At 41.2% G+C, this 22,503-nt stretch overlaps 2 protein-coding genes and 1 non-coding gene across 4 annotated transcripts; 2 read left to right on the forward strand and 1 right to left on the reverse strand.

The window, feature by feature from the left end:
* Positions 1-348: 348 nt before the first annotated feature.
* Positions 349-4,844, reverse strand: ACTRT3 (actin related protein T3). The gene is made up of 4 exons (XM_062583023.1): positions 4,693-4,844; positions 3,023-3,138; positions 2,606-2,828; positions 349-1,267 (listed from the first exon to the last, which is right to left on the reverse strand). Exons 1-4 carry the CDS (start codon positions 4,842-4,844, stop codon positions 349-351), a joined length of 1,410 nt encoding a protein of 469 aa, XP_062439007.1.
* Positions 4,129-4,201, forward strand: TRNAV-AAC (transfer RNA valine (anticodon AAC)). The gene has a single exon. It is a non-coding gene; the product is annotated as a tRNA-Val (tRNA).
* A 375-nt stretch (positions 4,845-5,219) lies between the features above and the next one.
* On the forward strand, positions 5,220-18,926 carry MYNN (myoneurin). 2 transcript variants are annotated; one of them, XM_062582363.1, is made up of 7 exons: positions 5,220-5,503; positions 8,296-9,098; positions 11,031-11,190; positions 11,872-12,050; positions 12,338-12,421; positions 12,829-12,915; positions 15,099-18,926. In XM_062582363.1, the coding sequence occupies exons 1-7, from the start codon at positions 5,238-5,240 to the stop codon at positions 15,365-15,367; spliced, it is 1,848 nt and encodes a 615-aa protein (XP_062438347.1). In that variant the 5' UTR covers positions 5,220-5,237; the 3' UTR covers positions 15,368-18,926. The 2 variants fall into 2 exon arrangements, with proteins under 2 accessions (XP_062438347.1, XP_062438348.1); XM_062582364.1 differs by lacking the exon at positions 5,220-5,503 and adding an exon at positions 7,278-7,349.
* The last annotated feature ends 3,577 nt before the right edge of the window (positions 18,927-22,503 follow it).

Genomic DNA, 22,503 nt, shown 5'->3' on the forward strand with positions numbered 1-22,503 from the left:
CCCCGCGGAAAAGGAGTGGCAGAGCCACGGGGCTTTTTGCAGGTAAACTGGAGCGCAGCGGCGGGAAGCAATAGCGCGGAGCGCTCAGCCTCTCCGTCGTTATTTACGTACTGCACCATCTCGCTCTGGGAAAAGAGCCGCATTAAGAACCTACATTTTACATCCGTTCAAGAAGATGTTTCCTTGGACCAGGGAGGAAGTCACCATGACGAAAGTCATGATTTTTATTGGACTTTCAAAAGGCTGGCTACAGGCACAGACCTCCTCAACACTGATGTTCAGGGAGCTGCAATCTGAGGTTCTTTTCCACGATATGTTAAGTAAAATCCATCCAAAATCCCATGTACTTTAGAAGCATTTTCTGTGCACAATGTTAGGCCCAACCTCCCTGTACTCCGCCACAGTGATCCACATGTGCTGGAAGGCACTCAGGGAGGCAAGGATGGAGCCTCCTATCCAAGCAGAGAACTTCCTCTCAGGAGGAGCACTGACTTTCACCTTAACATTGCCTGGGACCATGTGAACAATCTCCTTGTTCAGGCGTTCAGTAATTCCAGGGAAGAGGCTGGAACCACCAGAAAGGATGATATTGGAATAGAAGTAAGCCCTCAGGCCGGCATCACACTTCATGATAGAGTTGTAGCAGAGCTTGTCAATCCCTGGTGCCTCTACACCAAAATTATGAGGATAGAAGAGGGCTTCTGGACAACGAAACCTTTGATCGTGAACCTTAACTTCACTGCCATCAGGAAGGTGGTAAATTTTTTCCACTTCACTAGGTTTCTTGGCCATCTCCTCCTCTAGGTTCAGGCACACATAACACAAATTTTCTTTCATGTTTTGTACGAGCTGCTTCTCAGCTGTGGTGACTAGTGAAGAACCACTGTCTCTCAGAAGCTGTGTTAGGTAGTCTGTAAGATCACGGCCAGCCAGGTCAAGCCGGAGGACGCCATGAGGCAAGCAGTAGCCTTCAAAGATTGGCACGCTGTGGGTGACACCATCACCAGATTCCACCACACAGCCCGTGGTGAGCCCTGAAGCGTAGAGAGCAAGCACGGCCTGGATAGACACGTAGAGAGCTGGCACGTCAAAGCGCTCAAAGAAGAGCTCGGTCATCTTCTCTCGGTTGATCAGAGGGTTGAGCGGAGCCTCGGTCAGAATCACAGGCTGCTCACTAGTTCGCATCTGCAGGTCGTTTTCGTAGACGCTCTTCCACATGACCTCCATATCTTCCCAGGACACGATTATCCCGCGCTCTATTGGGTACCTGCAGGAGTTGAGCAAAATAAAAGGCCAGTTTTCTTTACCCCAGACTTCATGGGGATACTAGCATCTCCCCCTGAGCAGAGCAGTCTACTGGGGGGATGTCCCAGGTGAAGAACATTAGGAAAAAGCACCCTCAGTAAACAGTTTGTGTACCTTTTAATGGTGCATGTTGGTTTGAGAAAGTACTTGGAAAAAGACTTGGCCCTTTCAAAGGCGAGACAGCTTCAGCAGCTGTGACAGCCAAGATGGGTCAGGACTTCAGAGAGGGCTGTAGCCTGTTAGCTAATCAGGGCCTTCGCTCTTTGAGTGTGGTTGTCAAGCTATGGCTGAACAGTTTGATACGAATAACTTGTAATTCATTAGTTCATTTACAATTATTAAAATATAATTCTCGAGGAGTGCTGAAGACCTTGCCGGAGCAGAATGAGTATTATTAATACTGGGGCAATATGGGATCAGGGAAAGATATGGCAGCAATGTCAGCCTTTCTGAGCTGGGTGTTACAGCTGTGCACGGAAGACCCCGCGATCAAGGTGAACTAGCGCTGCTGTCACACCACGAACACAAGTGCCTTCCACATGGACCTGAGATAGGCTACAAGCATGAAAAGATGCTCTTTTGTAGCATTTACTATATACACATCCCTGCAATCATTGGAAACCTCTGCACGACAGCAGAAGGGTTAACAAATCTTGCAGCAGTCACTGCCAAATTGAGCAGTACTTTGTTGCTGCCTACTCCAGCTCTTTCTGCTTCCCCTTTCCCTTCCCCGTCACTATGTTCCTCTGGAGCTGTTCTCCCTTCTCTGTTTTGTTTCTCTTGGCTTTCCTTACTCCTCCTCCCACTGCTTGGGGTTTGGCTTATGTTTCCCTTTGCAAAGGATGGCAAAGTTAAGTTTCCTCCTTCCAGGATTAGGCATCTCAGTGGCTGTGTATAAGAAAATGCAGGAGGGCTAGTCACTTCCTCCCATGGCAAACCATCTCTGCCACGAGCAGCCTGCCCAGAGGTCCCGCTGGAGGTGCGGTGCTCTCGGTGCGGCTCCCATCTTGCCTACAGCCCGTTGCTGCCACTTTATTACAGTCCTGCTCCACAGGGCTAGCAGGGCCAAACTACTCCTCCTCTTCACTTGTCTCATCTTCTGGCTCCTAAAAACTTGCTGGAACTGCCCCTCTCTCCATGTGGGAACCGCAGCGCTCTGCTTCTTCCCATGGCCGCCCCACCTGGTTTGTCCTGCTCGTCCTACCTGGCCTTGCTCCTTCCCCGACACTGGCCGGAAAACTCCCTTGTCTTACTCTGCTATCCTCGTTTCCTTGGGCTTTACGGCTCCTTTTGGTGATACCTGATGGAAAGGATCCCTCTCTTGGCCTGCGCTTCGTTCCCGATGTAGCAGTCCTTCTGGCCTGCCACCGACTTGTCCTTGGGATGGCCGACCACATTGGTGTAGGTGATCCACGGCTTCTTCTCCCCAGCGATGCCAGCCTTGATTAGGCCCGAGCCGTTGTCTATGACGACGGCAGGAGGCAGATTCGGCATTGTAAGCCGCGGCTTCGACTTGCCTTTCCCTGCTCAGCCCTCGGGAAGCAATGGGGCAGCAGCCGGGTGTCTGCGCGTGTCCCCTCCCCATTGTGACAGAGCCCTTCTAGGCCAGGGACGGTCACTACGACACCAGCACCCGCTTCTGCTCGGCGCCCGCGTGGCAATACGCGCCCCAAGGCTGCGGCGGCAGCAGCCGCCAAAATTTAGGGGGTTACCATACCCCGTGTGGCTCCTGCCACAGAGTTGGTCCCAAAATTCTCCGTGGGCTTCTTACCCAGGTGGTTTGGGACAACATCCACCTCGGTGTGAAATGTGTGCTTTTTATTTATGGGCGTGCTGAAAAAGGGATTAGTGTTTTGGGGAAGATCAAGATTTGAAGTTACTCTTTCATACCCATAGCGTTACTTTTGGTTTAAGACTCTTTCTCATAGCCAGGAATGAAGGTTTTCAGAACAGTTCAAAAAAAGCAATAGATCCAGCCCTTTTGTGTGCATAAATGAAAGCCCCCACAAGGTGGTATATAGTGTCTGTCTCGTTTTGTAGGAGAGACTAGGAAAGATGCTATACGGCTTCCTGTGGAAGCTGCTGTAGCAGCACAGCACAGCACAGCAGCTGTGGAAAGGTGCTGCAGCTTCTTGTGCTCCTAAAAATATGTCTCCAAGAAGATGCTTGCTTTTGCCTGAAACAGTGACTGGCTGCTTGGTTACAGAGACAGAAATTCATTAAAAACATCAAGGCCTTTTTGGGGAAAAAGAGAGAGCTTAACCATAATGTCCAAGCCAAATATCCATACGAGCCATTGTTCTATGCCTGCTTAGGTTCCTGATGTAATTTTAAATGGGCTTTTAACTTTCTATCTCGAATGTGCAGTTTTGTTGGCGTATTCACAGCCCAGCTGTAGTCATTATTTCTCAATTGATAAAGCTTATTTACATATCTGTATTTGTGTCTGTGTGTGTATATATATATATATATATATGCACACACACACATATATATGTGTGTATATATACACACACACACACACACACATATATGTGTGTATATATATTATCAGTGCAAGTTTCTTAAATGCGTACGGCCTTTTCTGGTACCAGAACGAAAGGCGCTATAAACATATGGCGCTCGCGTTATAAACGCAAGCTGTTTATTTTCTTCCGAGCTCCTCTTCAGCGTGAAACCACGTCCTGCTTTTCCCGTAAACTGGCGATTCGTAGCTCGGGAGCTGGGCGCGGAGGCTCCCGGCCCGCGGCAGCCGCTCGCCGGGGCCGCGCCGAGCCCGGCCGCGCCCTAGCAGGGCGGCGGCGGCAGAGCCCCACAAGCGGCGTTTCCGTAGTGTAGTGGTTATCACGTTCGCCTAACACGCGAAAGGTCCCCGGTTCGAAACCGGGCGGAAACACCCGCCAGCGGCGGCTTATTTTGCCCCGCAACTAACGGGGCGACACTGCCGGGGCTGCCTTAAAACTTTTTGATTTTTTTTTAAGTTCTTTTTAATTAGAAAAACGGCGAGGGGAAATTTAAAAGTTCTCAACACTACTGCCTTAATACTAACAAGCAGATTTAAAACGTTTCAGCTAACGCTTCAGTGTGCGTGGCTAGGATGTACGGCAAACAAATCACTTGTGGATCGTTCCTGTTAAACCCAAGTTTCAAAGGTCACGGGGAGGTTATTTTACCCGGTTATATCTTACGCTTCTCGCTCCCTCCAAAAACAAGTGCCAACTTAGTATTTACCCGAAAGGGCAATTCCTTATCACGGCCAAGGCCCTACGTCCCCCCTGCAGCGCGGCGCAGTGCCGCTCCCTTCGCCGAGGTGTTCCGGGTGCGTTTTTAACGTCGTTTTAGCGTTTCCACTCGAGCTCCGCAGTGCCGCGGCAGCGCCGCGCCTACAGCTCCCGGCACGCCCCGCGGGAGCCGCCGTCCGCGCCCCCGAGCTCCCCGCGGAGCTGGTTCGCAGTCCCGCCGGGCCGGACCGGGCCCCCGCCCGCGCCGCCCGGCGGACACCGGAAGTCGCATACCGGAAGCGGCGCGCGCGGCGTCATCGGAAAATGGCGGCCTGAGGCGAGGGCGCCGCTTCTGCCCCCTCCCAGGTGCGTGTGCAGCGCCGCCGCCGCCTCCCGCGGGCTCGGGCCGGGCGGGCGGGCAGGGCGCTGAGCCGCGCCGGGGCGGGGTGGGGCGGGGCCCGTCGCGGGTGTCCCCCGCCGGGGCGGCCCTCGCTCCGCCGGCGGCGGGAGCCCTCGGCCTCGCCGGGCGGCGCCGGCGGCCGCGCCGGGCCCCGTGAGCGCGGGCGGTCAGCGCGCGCCGGGGCCGTCCGGGCCGTCCGCCGGCGGCTCTGAGCGCCGCGCCGCGCCGCGCCGGGGAGGCGGCGGTCCGGCTTGTAAAGCCGCTTCTTTTCTTCGCTAGACCGGAGCGAGAGGCGGCCGGGCGCTGCCAAAATGCAGTATTCTCATCACTGCGAGCACCTTCTCGAGAGGCTGAACAAGCAGCGGGAAGCCGGCTTCCTGTGCGACTGCACGGTTGTTATCGGCGAATTCCAGTTCAAGGCGCACAGAAATGTGCTCGCTTCTTTCAGCGAGTACTTCGGTGCGTTTTACAGAGATGCTTCTGACAACAATGTTGTCCTGGATCAGACTCAAGTGAAAGCTGATGGATTCCAAAAACTCCTTGAATTCATTTATACGGGACATTTAAACCTTGACAGGTAACATACCTTATTAAAGCCAGTGCGGGGGGAAGGGAGATGAACTCTGTGTTAAAGCAGTATTGGATTTTTTGTTCTCTATAATAAGTTTTGGGGGAACAAATAATAGCAAATGGCTATTAACAAGAGAAGATTGTCTGCTTGTGTGTTTTAAAATACTGTCCAACATGTCAGTGTTTTTCACATGATAGGTAGCCTGTTTTTTTCAGGCATCCGAAACAAACCGAAACAAAAATATGTTGTCTGATGTTTTACTGATAGTTAATTCTCTGTGTGTCTCTGGGTCAGAAAGGATTAGAAATCTTGAATGATTTCTGGGAGAGGGAAGGATAAGTTTATTTAAGTTGGATTATAGGATTCCATTTCTGAAGCAAATGCACGAAAGCTTTATGTGCAGTAGAGGCTAAAGTTTGAGAGATGAGGATAGTTACTATTTTAAAAAATTACAGAAAAAGTATTTTTATCCTTTAGTATGCTGGTGTTGCGCATACTGCGTTACTTCCTGTACAGGGAGCGTTCTTTTTACTGCTTCCCCCTGTGTTAGAGGGGGAAAAGGAGATTATCCATCAACAGGAAAGTGTCGCTACTTAGAAGTCCATAGCCCAGTGGTGGCACCCCTTCCTTGCTGTCTGGTGTCAAACGCATTTAAAAAAACTTTGATGCCATCACTCATGTTTCATTATTTAAGTGTGTAAGTTTGTGGGTTTTGTTCAAAATTAGCTATAAGCTTGAATAGTCATAGAGCAGTACAAACAGTTATTTCTTAAAGTTAGTGATTTGTGCTTTGCAAACTAAGTATGAACAGGAGCGTGCAGCATTCTTAATGCCTGTCTCGATCTGTATTAGGATTTAGTTTCTGGATTCATTTTGACAGCAGTTGAGGGCTCTGCGGCCAGAGGGAGATGAAAGTACTGTTCTCACCCTGTTATCTGACTGGGGATGATACCTGCAGGTCTGCTAATGCGTATTCCTACTCTTGTAATATCTCTGTAGGTGACTATTGCAACTGTCTGGAGAATCTGTTGTCTTTTGTGATAGTAGGTGCATGAGTGAAAACACAGGATTTTACTTTGAACTCAGTGCTAGTATTACACAAGAGTAGTAAAACAGTTGTATTGAGACAAAAAATAGTTGTTCCTAGTTATTTATTGTCTGATTGTTTAACTGCGTTCACAGTGGCGGATGTTCAAAGCTGCTAATATAGCACCTTGATTGCTTCTTAAATTAGAAAGAACCGGGCAATGTAATTGTATTACTTTTTCTGCTATATTGTATTATAATGCAGCTAAGCACTAAGAAAATGGGGATTTCTGCAGCACTGACATTATTTCCTTTTTATACTATTGGTTATAGTTGTGTTATGAAAATAGGCTTAAATTTGTATGCTGTTGCAGATGTCTAATTATTAATGCCTCTGTGGCTTTTACTCTTGGTTTATATATACTTAACATCTATTGTATACCATAAGAGCCTATATCTTAACATGTATTTTTATAGCAGATTAACACAACAGATAGGTGCTTTATATTTGTTTGTAATTTGAACTGTGCAACTACACTGAATCAGCCAGATTTTGCATTTAATGTATTCCGAGGAAAGTATTAATTCTAAACCCATATTAACTTATTACTGCAGTTTCTTTTAAAGACATTGATTTTACGAACTTGTGCAGCCCTCTGCTACTGTAACTACTGCCTATGCCATCAATGAAGAAAGCTTAAAAGAAAGACAGGAAGAGAGGAGAAAATAGGTGGACCGGAAAAAAGGCAGGAAAGAAAGGCAGATAAGATGAAGAAAGAGAATGAAACATGGAAAAAGAAAACAGGGGTTGAAGGAGCACTAGTTGGTAAAAATCTGTTTTATTCACTTTAGTATTGCACATAACCTAGTCCAAGTTTTTATGAATTAAGCATAAATACAAAAAGTAGGAAGAAACAAAAGATGAAAAAGGAAAGCAGTGAAGCACAGCAAGTCAGCCCAGCTGTGGCATCCTGACAGCCTTCAAGTGGGAGGTTATTCCTGCTGCTGTTACTGTGTTGTGAGCAATTGCTTTCTCTAGTAATGGACACTAGATTGTTTAGGTTTTTTCATAGTGTAATAGATTGATAAGATGATGTTTACCATTGATCTTCCTTTAAAGTGCTATAAATCACTACCTTCATTGGTGGTATATGTTAAATGTATGCTACCTTTTCAGATTATTTTTTTTCTAAACCATTGAGGCCTATGTTGCAGGAACAGAAAAATACAGGGTAGTAATTTAAAGAAGCACTTTATGGCTCTTACTGTTGTCTGTGTTTTTGACTCAAAGTAAAGAGTTTTTGAAATCACTTTCTAAAACAGGATTAATGCCTACTTCACAAAACAGCTGAAGTAAATCCATTGTTTGTGAATTGCTTAAGATTTTTGGCAGAAAGACTATAAAATGATAGTTTTTGTATTCTCTAATGTTTTATCCCTTCATACTGTGATTCTTGAGTTTTTTTGACCAACAAACTAATATCCAGCCTCACCACTTTATTATTGGACTTCTAGCTTAAAATGCCACAAAAGCAATGTAAATGAAAATAAAATTTTTAGTTCTGTAGACCTGCAGATCCTACTAGGCCATCAGTTTGGTAGTAACTGTCTTACTTTAATGAATACTAGGTTAGATCTTTCTGCATTCAGTTCATAGTTGTTTTCTGACAATGTAACTTCTGTAGCTCTGTTGTCTCTGTTTAATATATTTGATATAGAGCAAGTTTTTGCTTTGTCCAGAATATTGTCACATAAATCTTACTTTCTTGCAGCTGGAATGTTAAAGAAATTCATCAGGCTGCCGACTATCTCAAAGTAGAAGAAGTGGTGACTAAATGCAAGATAAAGATGGAAGACTTTGCTTTTATTGCTAATCCATCTTCTACAGAGACATCTAGTATCACTGGAAACATCGAAATGAATCAGCAGACCTGCCTTCTGACCCTCCGAGATTACAATAATCGGGAGAAAGCAGATGCTGCTTCTGCAGACTTGGTTCAACCACAAGCAAAGAGAGCAGCTTTAGAAAAGAAATCTGCTCAGCCCAAAAAGCGAAAGAAGAATTTCAGCTCCCCCAAAAGCATACAGAATAAATCAGTACAATATCAAAATGATGTGGCTGAGAATGCATCAATTGAAATGTTCTTAGATGCGAATAAACTTGCTACACAGATAACAGAGCAGGCTGCTCAAGGCAGTGATAACTCTGAACTAGAGTTGTCATCTGTGGTGGAAAGTGAAACATTGGCAGCACAAGATATGTTAGTTCAGACTCTTACAGCAAAGCAAAAACGGGGAAAGCCTCAGCAAAACTGTGCACTAAAAGAGCATTGTATGTCTAATATAGCCAATGAAAAGAACACTTACCAGCTGGAGGGCTCAGGAGAGGAACTTGATCAAAAGTACTCCAAAGCTAAACCAGTGTGCAACACGTGTGGAAAAGTCTTCTCAGAAGCCAGTAGCCTCCGTCGACACATGAGAATACACAAAGGAGTGAAACCATATGTGTGTCAGCTTTGTGGGAAGGCATTTACACAGTGCAATCAGTTGAAAACGCATGTAAGAACTCACACAGGTAAGCTTTGGCTCTTTCTTCATAGATCGTTGAGATCTGTAATAATAGCATATGAATACATAACTAAAAACATCTTTGTATGCATTTTTACTTTCATCTTAGAAATTTTGTCCACTACAGGATGCATATGGGGATAGTATCTGTGTCCTGGTACCATTAAATGTTTTAAAATAGAAACTGATGTAGTACTGAAAAATGTTAAATAGACAGAGGGGACTCAATTAGTCTTAGCATCTTGATTTTCAGAGAGTCTCAGAGGAGCTGACTCTTCTTTCTGTGCAGTGATTACAGGGAATGAAGTGCCAGTATTGCCAGTAGAGTATGTAAGGCCCGGTGAGCTTGATACTATAATTTTTTAATTTCGTTACTTTTTTCTTTTAACATTCAATCCTAATATATGTTTGATAACACGGATAGGAAAAAAAATTCTTGTGACAAGTAGATAACTTCTCCCATAGATACCTTTTTAAAAGTAGAGGAAATAAGCTAAGTTAGTACAGCATTTGGGATTTCATTTAGTAAAATGTTTAGTTGAAATGTATAGTGATGATATGCTCTTTTCATTCAGTCTCATTACTAGAAGTCTGTGTGATAGCAAGAGCTACTGGACAAAGCATGGAAGAAAAATCAATTATGAGCACTTAAATATTAAGACAAATACCTCTGGCTTAGAAAGATTATGAACAGTAGATTGCTGGAGCCTGGGAAGATGTGCTGGAGCAGTAGTGCGCTTACTTGTCTTTAATGTTCTTCCTTAGAGATTTCTACTGAAGACTTGGTCCTGTGTTAATTGGGTCTTCGACCTGATCTGGTACAGCTGTTCTGCTGTTGGCTCTGCTGCTGTACTTAACCTAGTGAGCAACAGAGGAGCATTATTTACTTTGTTTTCTTCCTTTTGTGGCTGTTTCAGATTTTTGAAGTAAGAGTAAAAAAGATTGAATTTTATTACTTCTACTCTTTTCCCCCCTTTGGAAGACCCTGAGCTGAAGTCAGCAGTGGAGCTATATATAGGAAGCTGTGAAGGTGTGAAAGAGGTGAAGTAGGAGGTGATGGGGTACAGCTGCAGGAGAACATCTTGCTCTTTCAGTAGCCAAGGGAGAGGATTGCAAATTTACCAGCCAGTGACTAGCCAAAGGTTCATATATAAGATGAAGCTTGTGAGCAAAACTCAAAGGACAGCTTTCTGGTAGGAACATCAGCCGCTCTTTCTACTTCTCGGGGTGTTGTACTTGAAATATTTGTATGAATAGGTAGGGAATTTTAATGTATGGGCTGCTACATGGCGAGTTAGATGTCTAATAATTTTATTTTTTGATGTTTTTATCTACACGATGTACTCCAGGATTGTTGGATTCTTAGCTTGATTGTGCACTGCCCTAGAAATACAAGCACAGGCTCTTTTATGTTGTCATCCAAGACTCTGGAGTTGCACAGGCCATTAGATGAGACAATATGGACCGCTAAGAACATATGAATAGTCAGAGAACTATCTGTAGCATTCTACAGCAGGTGCTAACAAAAAATTTGTGAGAACTAGAGAGTATACTAAAGACTTCTTGCTGTTTTGCAGGCAAAAAAAAGCAGGTGATTTACTGGGTGTTCATCTCAAATATTCAGTATCATGAACAGACATAACCAGCAAAATGTTTGAAAGTGTAGTAGTAGCAGCACTCTTGTAATACTGGGAAAACAGCACTGTTAAAAATATTAATTACTTTTCTTTTTCTTTGTCCAAGTAATGTGCTCAAAAAGTCTAGTGTGTGCTGTATTCTTGGCAGGTAGAGCTTCGGTGGATTGGTTATAGGATGTTACAGGATGTTACTTGTAAGAAGTACTAGAACAGAGACTTGAGCTTTGATCAGGTAAATGGATTGGAAAGCTTTCTTACGTAAATGTAGAAAGTATACTTTTTTCTTTTTTTAAAAAAACTAGGGGAGAAGCCATACAAATGTGAACTGTGCGACAAAGGCTTTGCCCAGAAATGCCAGTTAGTGTTCCACAGTCGGATGCATCACGGAGAAGAGAAACCATACAAATGTGATGTGTGCAATCTGCAGTTTGCAACATCAAGCAATCTGAAGATTCATGCCAGGTAGGCAAAAGTGGGATCCTACAGATCTAAAGACATTTATTCATACATTCATTTAAACAGAGAGAACAACAATTCACTCCAGCACGAGCAGGAGTTAAATATTCACATAACTTGGTCATTTCTACTTCTTCTTTACTCTCAAATCGTGTTTTGAAATGCCTAATAGATACGTATGTCTGTGCACTTCCTCATTAGGGAAGTGATTTGCAATTTATGAATGTTGTGGCATTCACAGTGGTGTCTTTATGGCAATGACTGGATTTTTGTTTTTTGCTTTGTTTTTTAATCTCTTTTAGCACAGAGGAGGAAAGAGTTCCTTGGCAGGAAGTGAAACAGAACAGGTCTCACTGTTCGCTGCTGTCTGCATGGGAGTATTTGTAATTTTTGGCAGGAGCACAAATTATGTCCCCTTTTTTAGGAATCATCCTTTTATCTTTCAGTATTGCATAATGCAAAACTTGCTGAGTTCTCTTGCTGAGTGTTACATGTGCAATGCCTGTAGTCCAATTCAGCTGCCACTGAAATCATTGATACTCAAATTGCCAAAGTCAACAGACAATGAATTTTACTTAGTGAGAAACTGCTAACTCAAACCCAGACTCCAGGTCAGTGGGTTTCAGGTCAGGTGTCGTTTCCCTGTCTGCGGTAAGAGCCCTCCCTAACGCGCATGTTTGTTCACAGGAAGCATAGTGGCGAGAAGCCCTATGTGTGTGACCGGTGTGGTCAGCGGTTTGCTCAGGCCAGCACGCTCACCTACCATGTGCGTCGCCACACAGGGGAGAAACCTTATGTGTGTGACACTTGTGGAAAAGCCTTTGCTGTGTCAAGTTCTCTCATCACCCATTCCCGAAAACATACAGGTAAGGAGAGACAGAACACAGAGTTACCTGAACAGGCCTGATGAGGGAGGACTAGCCACTTGCAGAGAGGAGAGAGATAAGCAATGGTCAGGCAAACTGTAGACTAGGACTATCTGGGAGTTACCTGTGGTGTTCTCATCCATCAGTTCCTTCCTCAGATTCTTTCCCTTTGACCTCAGTTTAGGAACGTCTTTTCCCATTGGTTATTGCCTCTGTTTCATTTTAGTTTGTTCTTTGTGTATTCTGGTTTATGTATTGTAATAACAAACTCTTTGTGTCTCCTTTAGGAGAGAAGCCATATATCTGTGGCATTTGTGGAAAAAGTTTTATTTCTTCTGGAGAGCTCAATAAACATTTTCGGTCCCATACAGGTCAGTTTCCAGACAGGCTGCTTCCTGCAAAATAAATAATTTTTTACATTCACTTATCTTGTGCTGTATTTGAAAATAGTATAGTTTTTTAAATTTATGTATCTCTATGTTAACATAATTTTAAGAAGCTACTTGTGATCTGTTTTAAATTGCATTAGTCAGCCCAATATCTAACAGCTTAGATATTGATGTATTATTATAGCTTTACTTTCAACGTGAGATTTTTTCCTTTTGTATTTTTCTTTAAATAGTTTTATTATAAATACAGACACAGACAAAATAACTTAAAATTGTGAAGCTACATACTGAGATAAAATTTTTAAATCTGTTATCCTAGGTATATAACTATTTTCTTTTGATTTCAAGATTATATTCTTCAGTTCTAACTGCTAAACCCATTTTTTCAGGTGAAAGACCATTTATCTGTGAATTGTGTGGAAATTCTTACACAGATATAAAAAATCTAAAGAAGCACAAAACAAAAGTTCATACAGGTGAGTCCTTTGTGTAAAGAAAGGTTAAGACATTGGCACTGATTGTTTTGTATTGTTCCATGCGGAATAACATTTATTGGGGGGATCAAGTAGGGCTGAAATTAGAAAAGAAAGACTTTTTTTTTTTTTTTTGATAGTTCTATTTAGTGCCAAAAGCATCTACTTTAGACACAGCCAAACCTTTTAAAGCATAAAGCATATGCTACTTAGATTCAAGACAGCATTTTCCTTGTTATAGGAGACATTTTTTGATCAACAGAGAAGTGGATTGCTGCTGAAAAGAATTTTCTTATGTAAATACTTACTCTCTTGTTCTACTAAACTGTAAGACGTTTTCATATTAAGGTATAATCTGAATTGTATGTGACTTTTTCTTTTTTTTTTTTTTCTTTACCTCTTAATCTATTTTGGAAAGAGTCTGCCCTTACAGTGATAATTGAGGTGAACAAGGCACCTCAAAGGCCCAAATATTTTACTTACTTACATACATGTGTGTGCACACACACCCACACACACACATGTGTGTATACACGCACACACAGAGTCAACATTTAATCCAAATCTGAGCTGGATTAGCAAACACACAAGACTGAACAGTTTGCAGAACGTTCCTAGCTGTGAATGCTGCCCTAAAAAGACTTTTCAAATACATCTAATTCCTATTCTAGGTATCAGGTTCCTTTTGATTAGGAAGAAATTTGTTATGTTACTTGATTATGGTACAAAGCACAGAGATGTTCAGATAATAGAGCCAGCCTCTTTCAATACTGTCTCCATATGCCTCATTATCTATTCTTAAGTGTATTAACCGTAATTCCCTTGCTTCTGTCATGTGGAAAGGAAATAATAGGTATCCATGTATGTCTGGACTGGGACAGATGGAGCAGTTTAGGGAGAGACTGGGAAAAGAGTTGTAGGCAGAGGCAGCTTTGAAGGTCAAAGGCTTTGTGAAGCCCTATGTAGGCAGGCTGCAGTGCAGCTGGAAGCCAGCTTGCGGTAAGACAGGCAGTGAGCTTGGCAAGTGCCTGGGAAAGCGGGAGAATACAGGTGGGCAGCGGGAGCTGCCAAGCTGAGGCAAGGCAAGTCAGCCCTAATGGAGAGAGGGAAGGCAGATAGGAATACTTCACCACTAGAATAACAGGCTTTAGTGAGCACTTTCACGTTATTAGTATCCTTTGTGGTCTAATCCGAAAGCCCTCCCAAAGCAGTAGTAGACAGCATTCAAACAGGAAGGCTGTTAGTCTGTTAATGGTGATTTCACTTAAGAATGTAAAATTGTTTTTCAAGTGACTGGATAAAAACAGAACTGTTTTCTTTGGAAGTTTGTGGATAGATGATATGTTGTGCAATGCTATCCCAATCAGAGGATGCTTGGTGTGGCCAAGATTCTCAGATTTTCTGGTGAGATTTTTCAAGGGAACCTTATGTTTTCCCCAAAGCTACTCTGTTAACTGTGTTGTTAAGGACTTATCTTCTGTGCCATGTCAAGTGGAGATCTAGTTGGAATGTGTCATCTGTCTATTCGTTATGCTACCAGCAGCAGAGAACGTGATTCAGTGATGAGATTGTATTTACAGCTTATTCTGGCTTTACTGCATTCTTAAGTCACTGATAACCCAACAGTCCAGGCAGTATTTGAGACACCAAATGACTGTTTAGACAGTCAAGTGAAAAGGAATTTGCAGGATTTGCATAGCAGCTTTGGAACATTTCTTCAGACAGTCATTATTCCTCAGAGGGATGGTGCCTGCAAAGAAAGGTGTAAGGGGTAGAGAGATGACACTACAGTTAGAACCCAACAAAGTTATCTGGTAGTGACTATGAGAGTCTTGTTAAGATGAATATAATCATTCAAGAGTACATATTTTTGAGTTGTGCTCGTTCTTTTTATTCTTCCATGTAAAGACACGCTTGTAGGCTGTCTTTCATTTCTTTTTGAGTTGTGCTCGTTCTTTTTATTCTTCCATGTAAAGACACGCTTGTAGGCTGTCTTTCATTTCTTTTTGAGTTGTGCTATCTACAGCCAGGTTTCTAATTGCAGCGAGTTCATGTTTGCCAAGAGTAAGAATGACTCGCTCAGTTCTTTCTAATAATAATCCTTCCATCATCTGCAAAGTTTTTTCTGTAAATGAATTGTTGTAAGAGAAATATTTTAGAAAACTTTGTTTTTTTTTTCCTACCAGGATCTGAAACGCCCCCTGATTCCAATACACTTGAGAATTCTTTCAATGAACAAGAATCCATTCAGAATCAGAAGAGTCCTTTATCAGAGTCTGTAGATGTGAAGCCCTCTGAGATGTCTTTACCACTTCCTCTTCCCATTGGGACTGAAGACCATCAGATGCTGCTTCCTGTGACGGGTAGTCAGTCTCCTTCATCAGAAACATTACTAAGATCTGCTGTAACTGGATATTCAGAACCTCAGTTTATTTTCTTGCAGCAATTGTACTGATGCTGCAGTATGGAGCCAAGGTAACCTGGTAACGAACCTGCATACCTTTGGTAAGATGAACATGATGATTCAAGCAGTTAACGTTTTTCTGAGTTGGATCTGTTCTTTTTCTTCTATGTAAAGACACATGTAAGGCATCTCCATTGTGCAATCTGCCTTTCATATCTTGTTGAATCATGCTAATCTACAATCAATTTTTTAATTGCAGTTTATACTGATTTCCAGGAGATTATTCCTTCCCAGCAACACCTGCCTTAAGAATTATCTCTTAAATGTGTTAATGATTTTTGGAGATCTCCTGCAGTGTTCCTGCTCATCTGATATGTCACAGTGTCATTTGGAAGCAGATGTTTTAAGCCATATTTATTAGTTTAAGAATATTAGCCCAGATGTATGTTGGGGGGGGAATCATAATTCAGATGTACTAACAAGCTTGTACTCCTACATTCCAAGGTGATATAAAGGAGTACGTGATGGAAGGTAGGCCAGTGCTCTGGTGAGGTGCTTGCAAAGAATTACTGCTGTCTGCCAGAAGTAGTTGTCTTCAGTTGAAGTCTGACCAGAGGAAAGGAAAACTTTGGGGTAAATGTCCCTGACAAGGGACTTTTTTTTTTTTTTTTTCTTTCCTGTAGTTTGGTAAATCATAGAAAGGTAACAAAATGACATGTACCTGGTGGGTATTCTTTCCAAGATATTTTTATTTTTATTTTTTTTAAATGAGGCCAACATTATTGTACCTGGTCCCAGCTTTATTTTTCACACCCCTAAAATATCCTGTATTTTGGCACAAATAGCAGCCTTTGCTCAAAGGAAGATCTGGAACCACGAGTGTTGCAGATGAGACTGTACCAACTTCATTGTGAGGCAGGAATCATCATATCATAATAATCATTTATCTGTTATGGTAGCGTTTCTTGTTGTGTTAAACAGTACAAAAGAAGAAATAAATCCTTCCTTCACTGATAAAATACTACTTTAATGCTAAATGAGTGGCATTAAGGAAGAATACAACAGAGCAGATTGATAATTCCTTGACCAGAAGAATATCTGTGATTTAATTGAAGTATTTATGAATTGCATTACCTGTCATGTCACTTATCCACAGTAACATCATAAAACTGTTATTTAGCAAGACCCTTGTAAAAGTATGTTTTATTATCAGCAATCTGAATTTAAAAAAAAAAAAAAAACAGCAGCATTTTTAGTGTCCTGATAGGGTTGTTAAAGTCTAGTTGACAAAATAGAAGTTTTTTTCTACTTCATTTTTCCAGTTTGTGCCATTATTAGCATAACGTGAGCATTATTTAAGTAATCATCAAATAGTAAGGAAATGGTCATACAACTGTACCAACAATACATTTAAAGGTATTGATTTGTTGGTTAGTTACTTGGTGCTAGCATTTTATTTCCACTGATGCCTTGCGTTCAGATGCTGATTAATAGAAGAGCATAGGAGATACCTCTTATCTGTTTTACATGGAGTAATAATTAATCTGCACCTTAATTAAACAGCCTTGTGAAAAATTTCATGGAGGATTTCATTTAAATGTTTTGTAAATGGTCCCTGAACTCCTGAGCATGACTGGATTTTTTTTTTTTTATTTTCTTTCCTCCTCCTCTTCCTACCTGTTGGTACTTGTAAAGTAGTAGACCCTTAGCAGCTTTGTGTTGATCATCCTAGGTTATGGCATGTGTAAAACTTCTGCTTCACATTTTATGCTTTAACATTACTGTTAAAGTCTACCGTGCATAGCATGATGTATAACCCCTTCCCCAGGGATATTTTTATCACAGACATCTATAACTATGTTTATTGAAGCTGATTCTTGCCATTCCTTTCAGACCTTTATTTTATTTGCTTATCCATACTACAACATTTATGAATAGCTAATGTCCTTTATAATGCTGGCAAAGGACAATGGATGAAGTTCTCTGATTTTCTGCTAGGCATCCATTCAGATGGATGCCACCACCACCACCACCACCACTTCTTTTTGTTGATGTAATACCTGAAGGATTCCTTTGTCAGCTCCATTTACAACTGAAGAATTGCAGAGATCAGGATCCTAACTCTTAAGTAACAAGTGAACTCCTATGTAGCTTGACCTAAGCTTCCTCACTGCTTTTTTCTGTCTGAAAATACAGTAGAACCTTTAGATAGACATACCTTTAGTCACAAGTACTAAAAGGAAAAAAAACATTGTGCAATTAATAAATTCATATTTAAACATCCATAGAAGATAAACTAATGATATGCTACTGTAACCTGAGAAAAAGTATCTGAAGATTAATATATTCAGGATATGTGACCACAAGTGAGAATTAGTTCTGGAAAAAAATTCACATTCCTACATAGAAAAAGCATTCCATAGCAATGTTTGTTTGGACTGTTTTTATATTTCTACAACTATAGCTTCTTACTGTATTCTTAGGTTTCAGACTTTTTAAAAAACACAGTGCTTAGATTTATACAGGATCTTGTTTAGATACTTAGTAACATTTGCTTTATTACTCATTTAATTTTCTTTATAGACAAGAAGATAATGATTATTTTTTACAGGACAACATTTTTAACCTTTCTTAATAGAATACACAGGCTAGTAGTTTTGTCTTGGAGCAATAATTTAGTGACCTACACTCTTGAGTCCCCATCTAAGAGTCTTGATTCTTATCCTCATCTTTTGTGAAGATATCTCAGCTGCTGAGGTATGATCTCCTTTAACTGTATTCATTTACTAGAATATAGATTTTAGATATATCTAATTTGTAGGAGGGCTTATGCTGGGTGCTGTAGGACCTGAAGAGGCAGATCTGTATTGTATCTTTTGCTGATGCATGGAAATCAGCTGCACATCTGAATCATAGGTTTAAGGATTCCAGGTTCATTTTGGAGGTACAAGGCATAAAACAGTATTTCTGATTTGTGTGAGGGATTACTGTGGGAAACATGGAATCTTTTCAGGCATACTACTCCTTCCCGAAACCTGCCTGCAAAAGGTGAGAATATTAACAATTCCAGTATCGGTAAATTGGAGAAAATCGCATGATTTGTCTCAGTGAGACCATTGTTTCATACTGTCTCAGTCAAGTTTGCACTGAAGTCAGTGTAAGTTTTGCGTGAATAGGTTATCTTCATCTAGAAATTTATTAATTGGCTCTTGTGAAATACTTCCACTAGAATAACTCTGTGCTAACTCACTTGTTTCAGAATTTGTACCTAGATGTGTGCACAAAGCATGGCACCTTTTCTGATGTAGTACATTTCAAGAAATGTTCAAGTATGGACAAGTCCCATGTAAAGGATTTCAGAGCTCTGATCTTGGAGAGGCTATTGATAAGCCTTACAGAACTAAGTTCAGATAAGGACTAATAACTGATTTTTTTGTTAAGTTATTTTTTGAAGTATCTTTCATGTATATACAATATTTCCTCTGTTGTTTGTTTGTATATAGCTCAACTCTCAATTTTATAATTCCCTGGGAAGGGAGGGAGTTGTACATACTTAGCCTGAAGTGTTTTATGTTAGACTTTAATAAACTTGTTTTGTAACTTTCCCTCACCTTGTGTCTGCTGTTTATAACTGCAAGGGGTAGCAATGAGAGGAGGAGGGAAGCAGTCTAACATAACCACCATCAAAGTACCCAATGACAAGGACACAAGGCAGTCTTCGGCATAGCGTATAGCCCAACAAGGATTATTATATTTTTACTCTTAGCAGAGAGGTAATAGTAATACCTGATTTTTCTGATACAAAATATCTTGTGTTTGCTCAAATTAACTTGAAGAGTTTTATTCTAAATGCAATCTAGTGTAATTGCTCTTGAGCCTGGTGAAAGGTGGGTCGTGTTCCCCCAGGGTTGTTTTTAAGGTTTGGGGTGGTGGGTTTTTTTTTTTTTTTTTTTTTTTTTTTTTTTACATGGTGCTCTTTGAAGAAGTACTTTCTAGGCTAAAATACATCTTAAGTGAATTTCTCTATCAGTATGTATTTTAACATTCTGTCACTGGCCTGCTGAATTAGCCATTTTCCATCCCTTTTAAATGGGACCAAAATACTGCTTTTCTACAAGGTGCTGTAAGTTCTGGAGGCAGATTTTTGAAGGTTTTTTTTCTTTCTTTTCAGAAAAGGATTATTCTTGCTTTGGCTACTAGAATAACATACTCGCAAGAACATAGTAAAAGCTTCAAGTCTAGGTAAATTATATCATTCAGAAGAATACAAAATGCTTTTTTTAATAATGTGAGGGCTTGGTTATCAAAAAAAAAAGCAATAAATGTCTGCAGCAGAGGTTTCCTCAAGCAATACAGTATTTTACATAATTATTTTAGTTTGCAGGAAGCTGTTTATAAAATTCAGTAAGAGTTACTCTGCAGCCCTTTCTTTCCAAAGGAGTATCAAAGTTAACTTTAACACGAAGGCTATTTTTGTTGATATTGTCAATAAAGCAGAATGCTCTTATGGGCCAAACATCTTGTTGTTAAATAAGTGTTCAGGTAGAAGACCAATTTCAGAAACATATGCTAGTACTCTTCAAAGTAGGTGCTATTTATCCTGTGATATTTTCTATATGACATTGCCATCTTGCCTCATCTGCTTAAAAAAAAAAATGTTGTTGGTATAGTCCCAGTTCCCTGTTATCACAGCACTTTAAGTTGACAGTTACCAATAATACTATTCATAAATAAATTTAAGACCTAAGTCCAGGCTAATTTCATTGCTCAAATTAATATGTAGGGCAAGAGAAGGAAAGATACGTGCAAAAATCATACCTTAGTATGACTCTCATACTGATCTTTCTGGCAAGAAATTCTATAATCAAAGTCTCAGTACTGAAAATACTTGGAATACTGCTCAAGGATAGGCAGGACTATCAGAGTATAATCTGCAATGCTCCAAAGAGCAACACTCAAAAAAAAAAAAAAAAAAACACATAATGCAGAATACTTACCTTTTTAGAAAAATCTGAATTTTCATAGCATGCAAATCCTTCTCATAAGTTCTGTGTATCCTCAAATTTTCATTGCACTGTTGTTCTTGTGCAACAATTAAAATCCAGAACAGGGTTCCCATGCAGCGTAACCTGTGGACTTTGTGCTAAATAGGATGATCACAAGTTATGAGGTCCTCTGCAGACTGCAGAGATAATTCTAGGCTTCTGCTATGCATCCACCTTTTGGGTGTCACATCTGTTAAGCTGCCCTGTGAAGAAAACATGGAGACTTCTGCTCTGTGGGGGTGAAGTAGACTTGATTAGGTCTCATACCTGGCTCTGGAGGCCATAAGGTTGAGGGAGTGGAGAGAGTCTTCCCTGTCAACTTGTGCTTAGTAAAGCAGCCATAACTAACTTGCAGAGTTACCTCCACACCCCCTAATGACACTGAGAGCTTTTTGGAGTAATAGACAAATTAGTGTTCTAAAAGGGGGTGGATGGATAGGTACAACAGCTGTTAGCACCACCTTAGTCACTTCCCCCTGATAAAAGGTGTCCATTCACCTCCCTGGTTATATGCCACCACTATGGTAACACAGAATCAAAACATCAGCAGTTACGTAGTTGGTTTTTAGGTATAGTGTTGAAATCTTTCTCTCTTACTTTGATCTCCTACATCTTCTGCCCGCACACACATTTAAGGATTAATTAGTTACTTACTCTTTTTATTCATTTTTATCAGGCACGTTCAGGAATGCAGAAGACTGCACTACTGAAAGTCTTTGAGCAAACCACTGCTATCCTATTTGGTCACTTTTTCTGATAAGGAGCATAGATATAGTCACTTCTGCAGGTATGAGCAGTGTGAGTGGAAAAAGGAAACAATATTTGAGTGATTCACAAACTCTTAAGAAGGCTGTATCCAAACCATTAAACAATTTAACTACCATCACATGTCTGTATTGTCTTATTCATGTGTCAGAGTTGCCACCTGACTCTGATGATAGGAGCCTTTCTAAACAGTTTAAGAAGGCAGGAAAAAAAAACAACGATGTAAGGTTTAGTTTTGTTTTTCACTTGTAGTATAAGCAACTACATGCTGCAAGTTAATTAAAATATCATTAGTATGCCAGCAAACTAGGTTTATTAGCTTTAAATATTAGTCAAAACTTTGAAATTCCTGCATTGTTTTGGCTAAATGCTTAAGTTCAATTACCTTTTTTTTAAAAAAGTCACTTTTGGAAAAACAACAGAAGCATGTCATTAGCATGTGAAAGGTGAGAGAGGATATGGAGCACTGGAGACAAACGGATTTACCCAACCCCCCCTCAGCTTCTACAGGAATCTTGTTCCGCAGCATATCTGATCTGCTCTCAAGCAAAGCTGCTGCCCAGCTGCAGTCTTGACCACAAGTTTTTATCTGCTTGATCTGCCTGGCTGTGCTGCAAGCTGTAGAGACAGTAACATCACCTGTGGGCTCTCGCAGCCAGGCAGAAGCCTAACTGCAGCCAGGCAGGGCAGTGGCAGCTCATCTCTGCAGCAGCGTGAGGAAAGGGCACCCTTTGGTCAAGATGCTCTGTATCCACGGGCTCTGCTGCTGCTCTGAACCAGCCTTCCGCATCTTTTTTTTAGGTAGGAAGCACCCGATACAATCCTAAACTGAGAAAGTCTCCTAACCACTGCTGAGTAGTTCAGCTGCTAAGAGTTTAATTCACCATCTGGAAATACACTGCTATGGTCTAAACTCTTTATGTTACTGCTGTGGTCTGTGACTGTTATATTCCCCATTACTGCCAGGAATGCCTAGTACTACTCTTAGTGTATTATGTCATTTTTAAAGTGTTATTCCTTTTAGTGTGTTACTGCAATAAATTCATCTATCAGCAGGGAACCCTGGACCTACATCTAATCATGGTAAGACTGAGCTAGGTGTGTGCAATAGAAAGGACTGCAGCAGAAGCAATGTGTTTTCATATCAATAGGCTTTTAATAGGTTAGGCCTATTAAAAGGCCTAGCAATAGACCTTTAGCAACACATTTAGCAATTCATTTTAAGATCACTGCATATTGGAGAAATTTTGTTTGATGTTTTAATCATTAATGCCTTTTTCAAGTGTTTTTAGATTCCTTCCAGACTAAAGGCTTTAAAGAAACAATGTGCAGCAAGTTTGCTACAGTCTATTTTACTAGAAACAAGATAGAAAAACC

Source organism: Rhea pennata, chromosome 9, assembly GCF_028389875.1.
Source record: "Rhea pennata isolate bPtePen1 chromosome 9, bPtePen1.pri, whole genome shotgun sequence".
Lineage (NCBI taxonomy): Eukaryota > Metazoa > Chordata > Aves > Rheiformes > Rheidae > Rhea > Rhea pennata.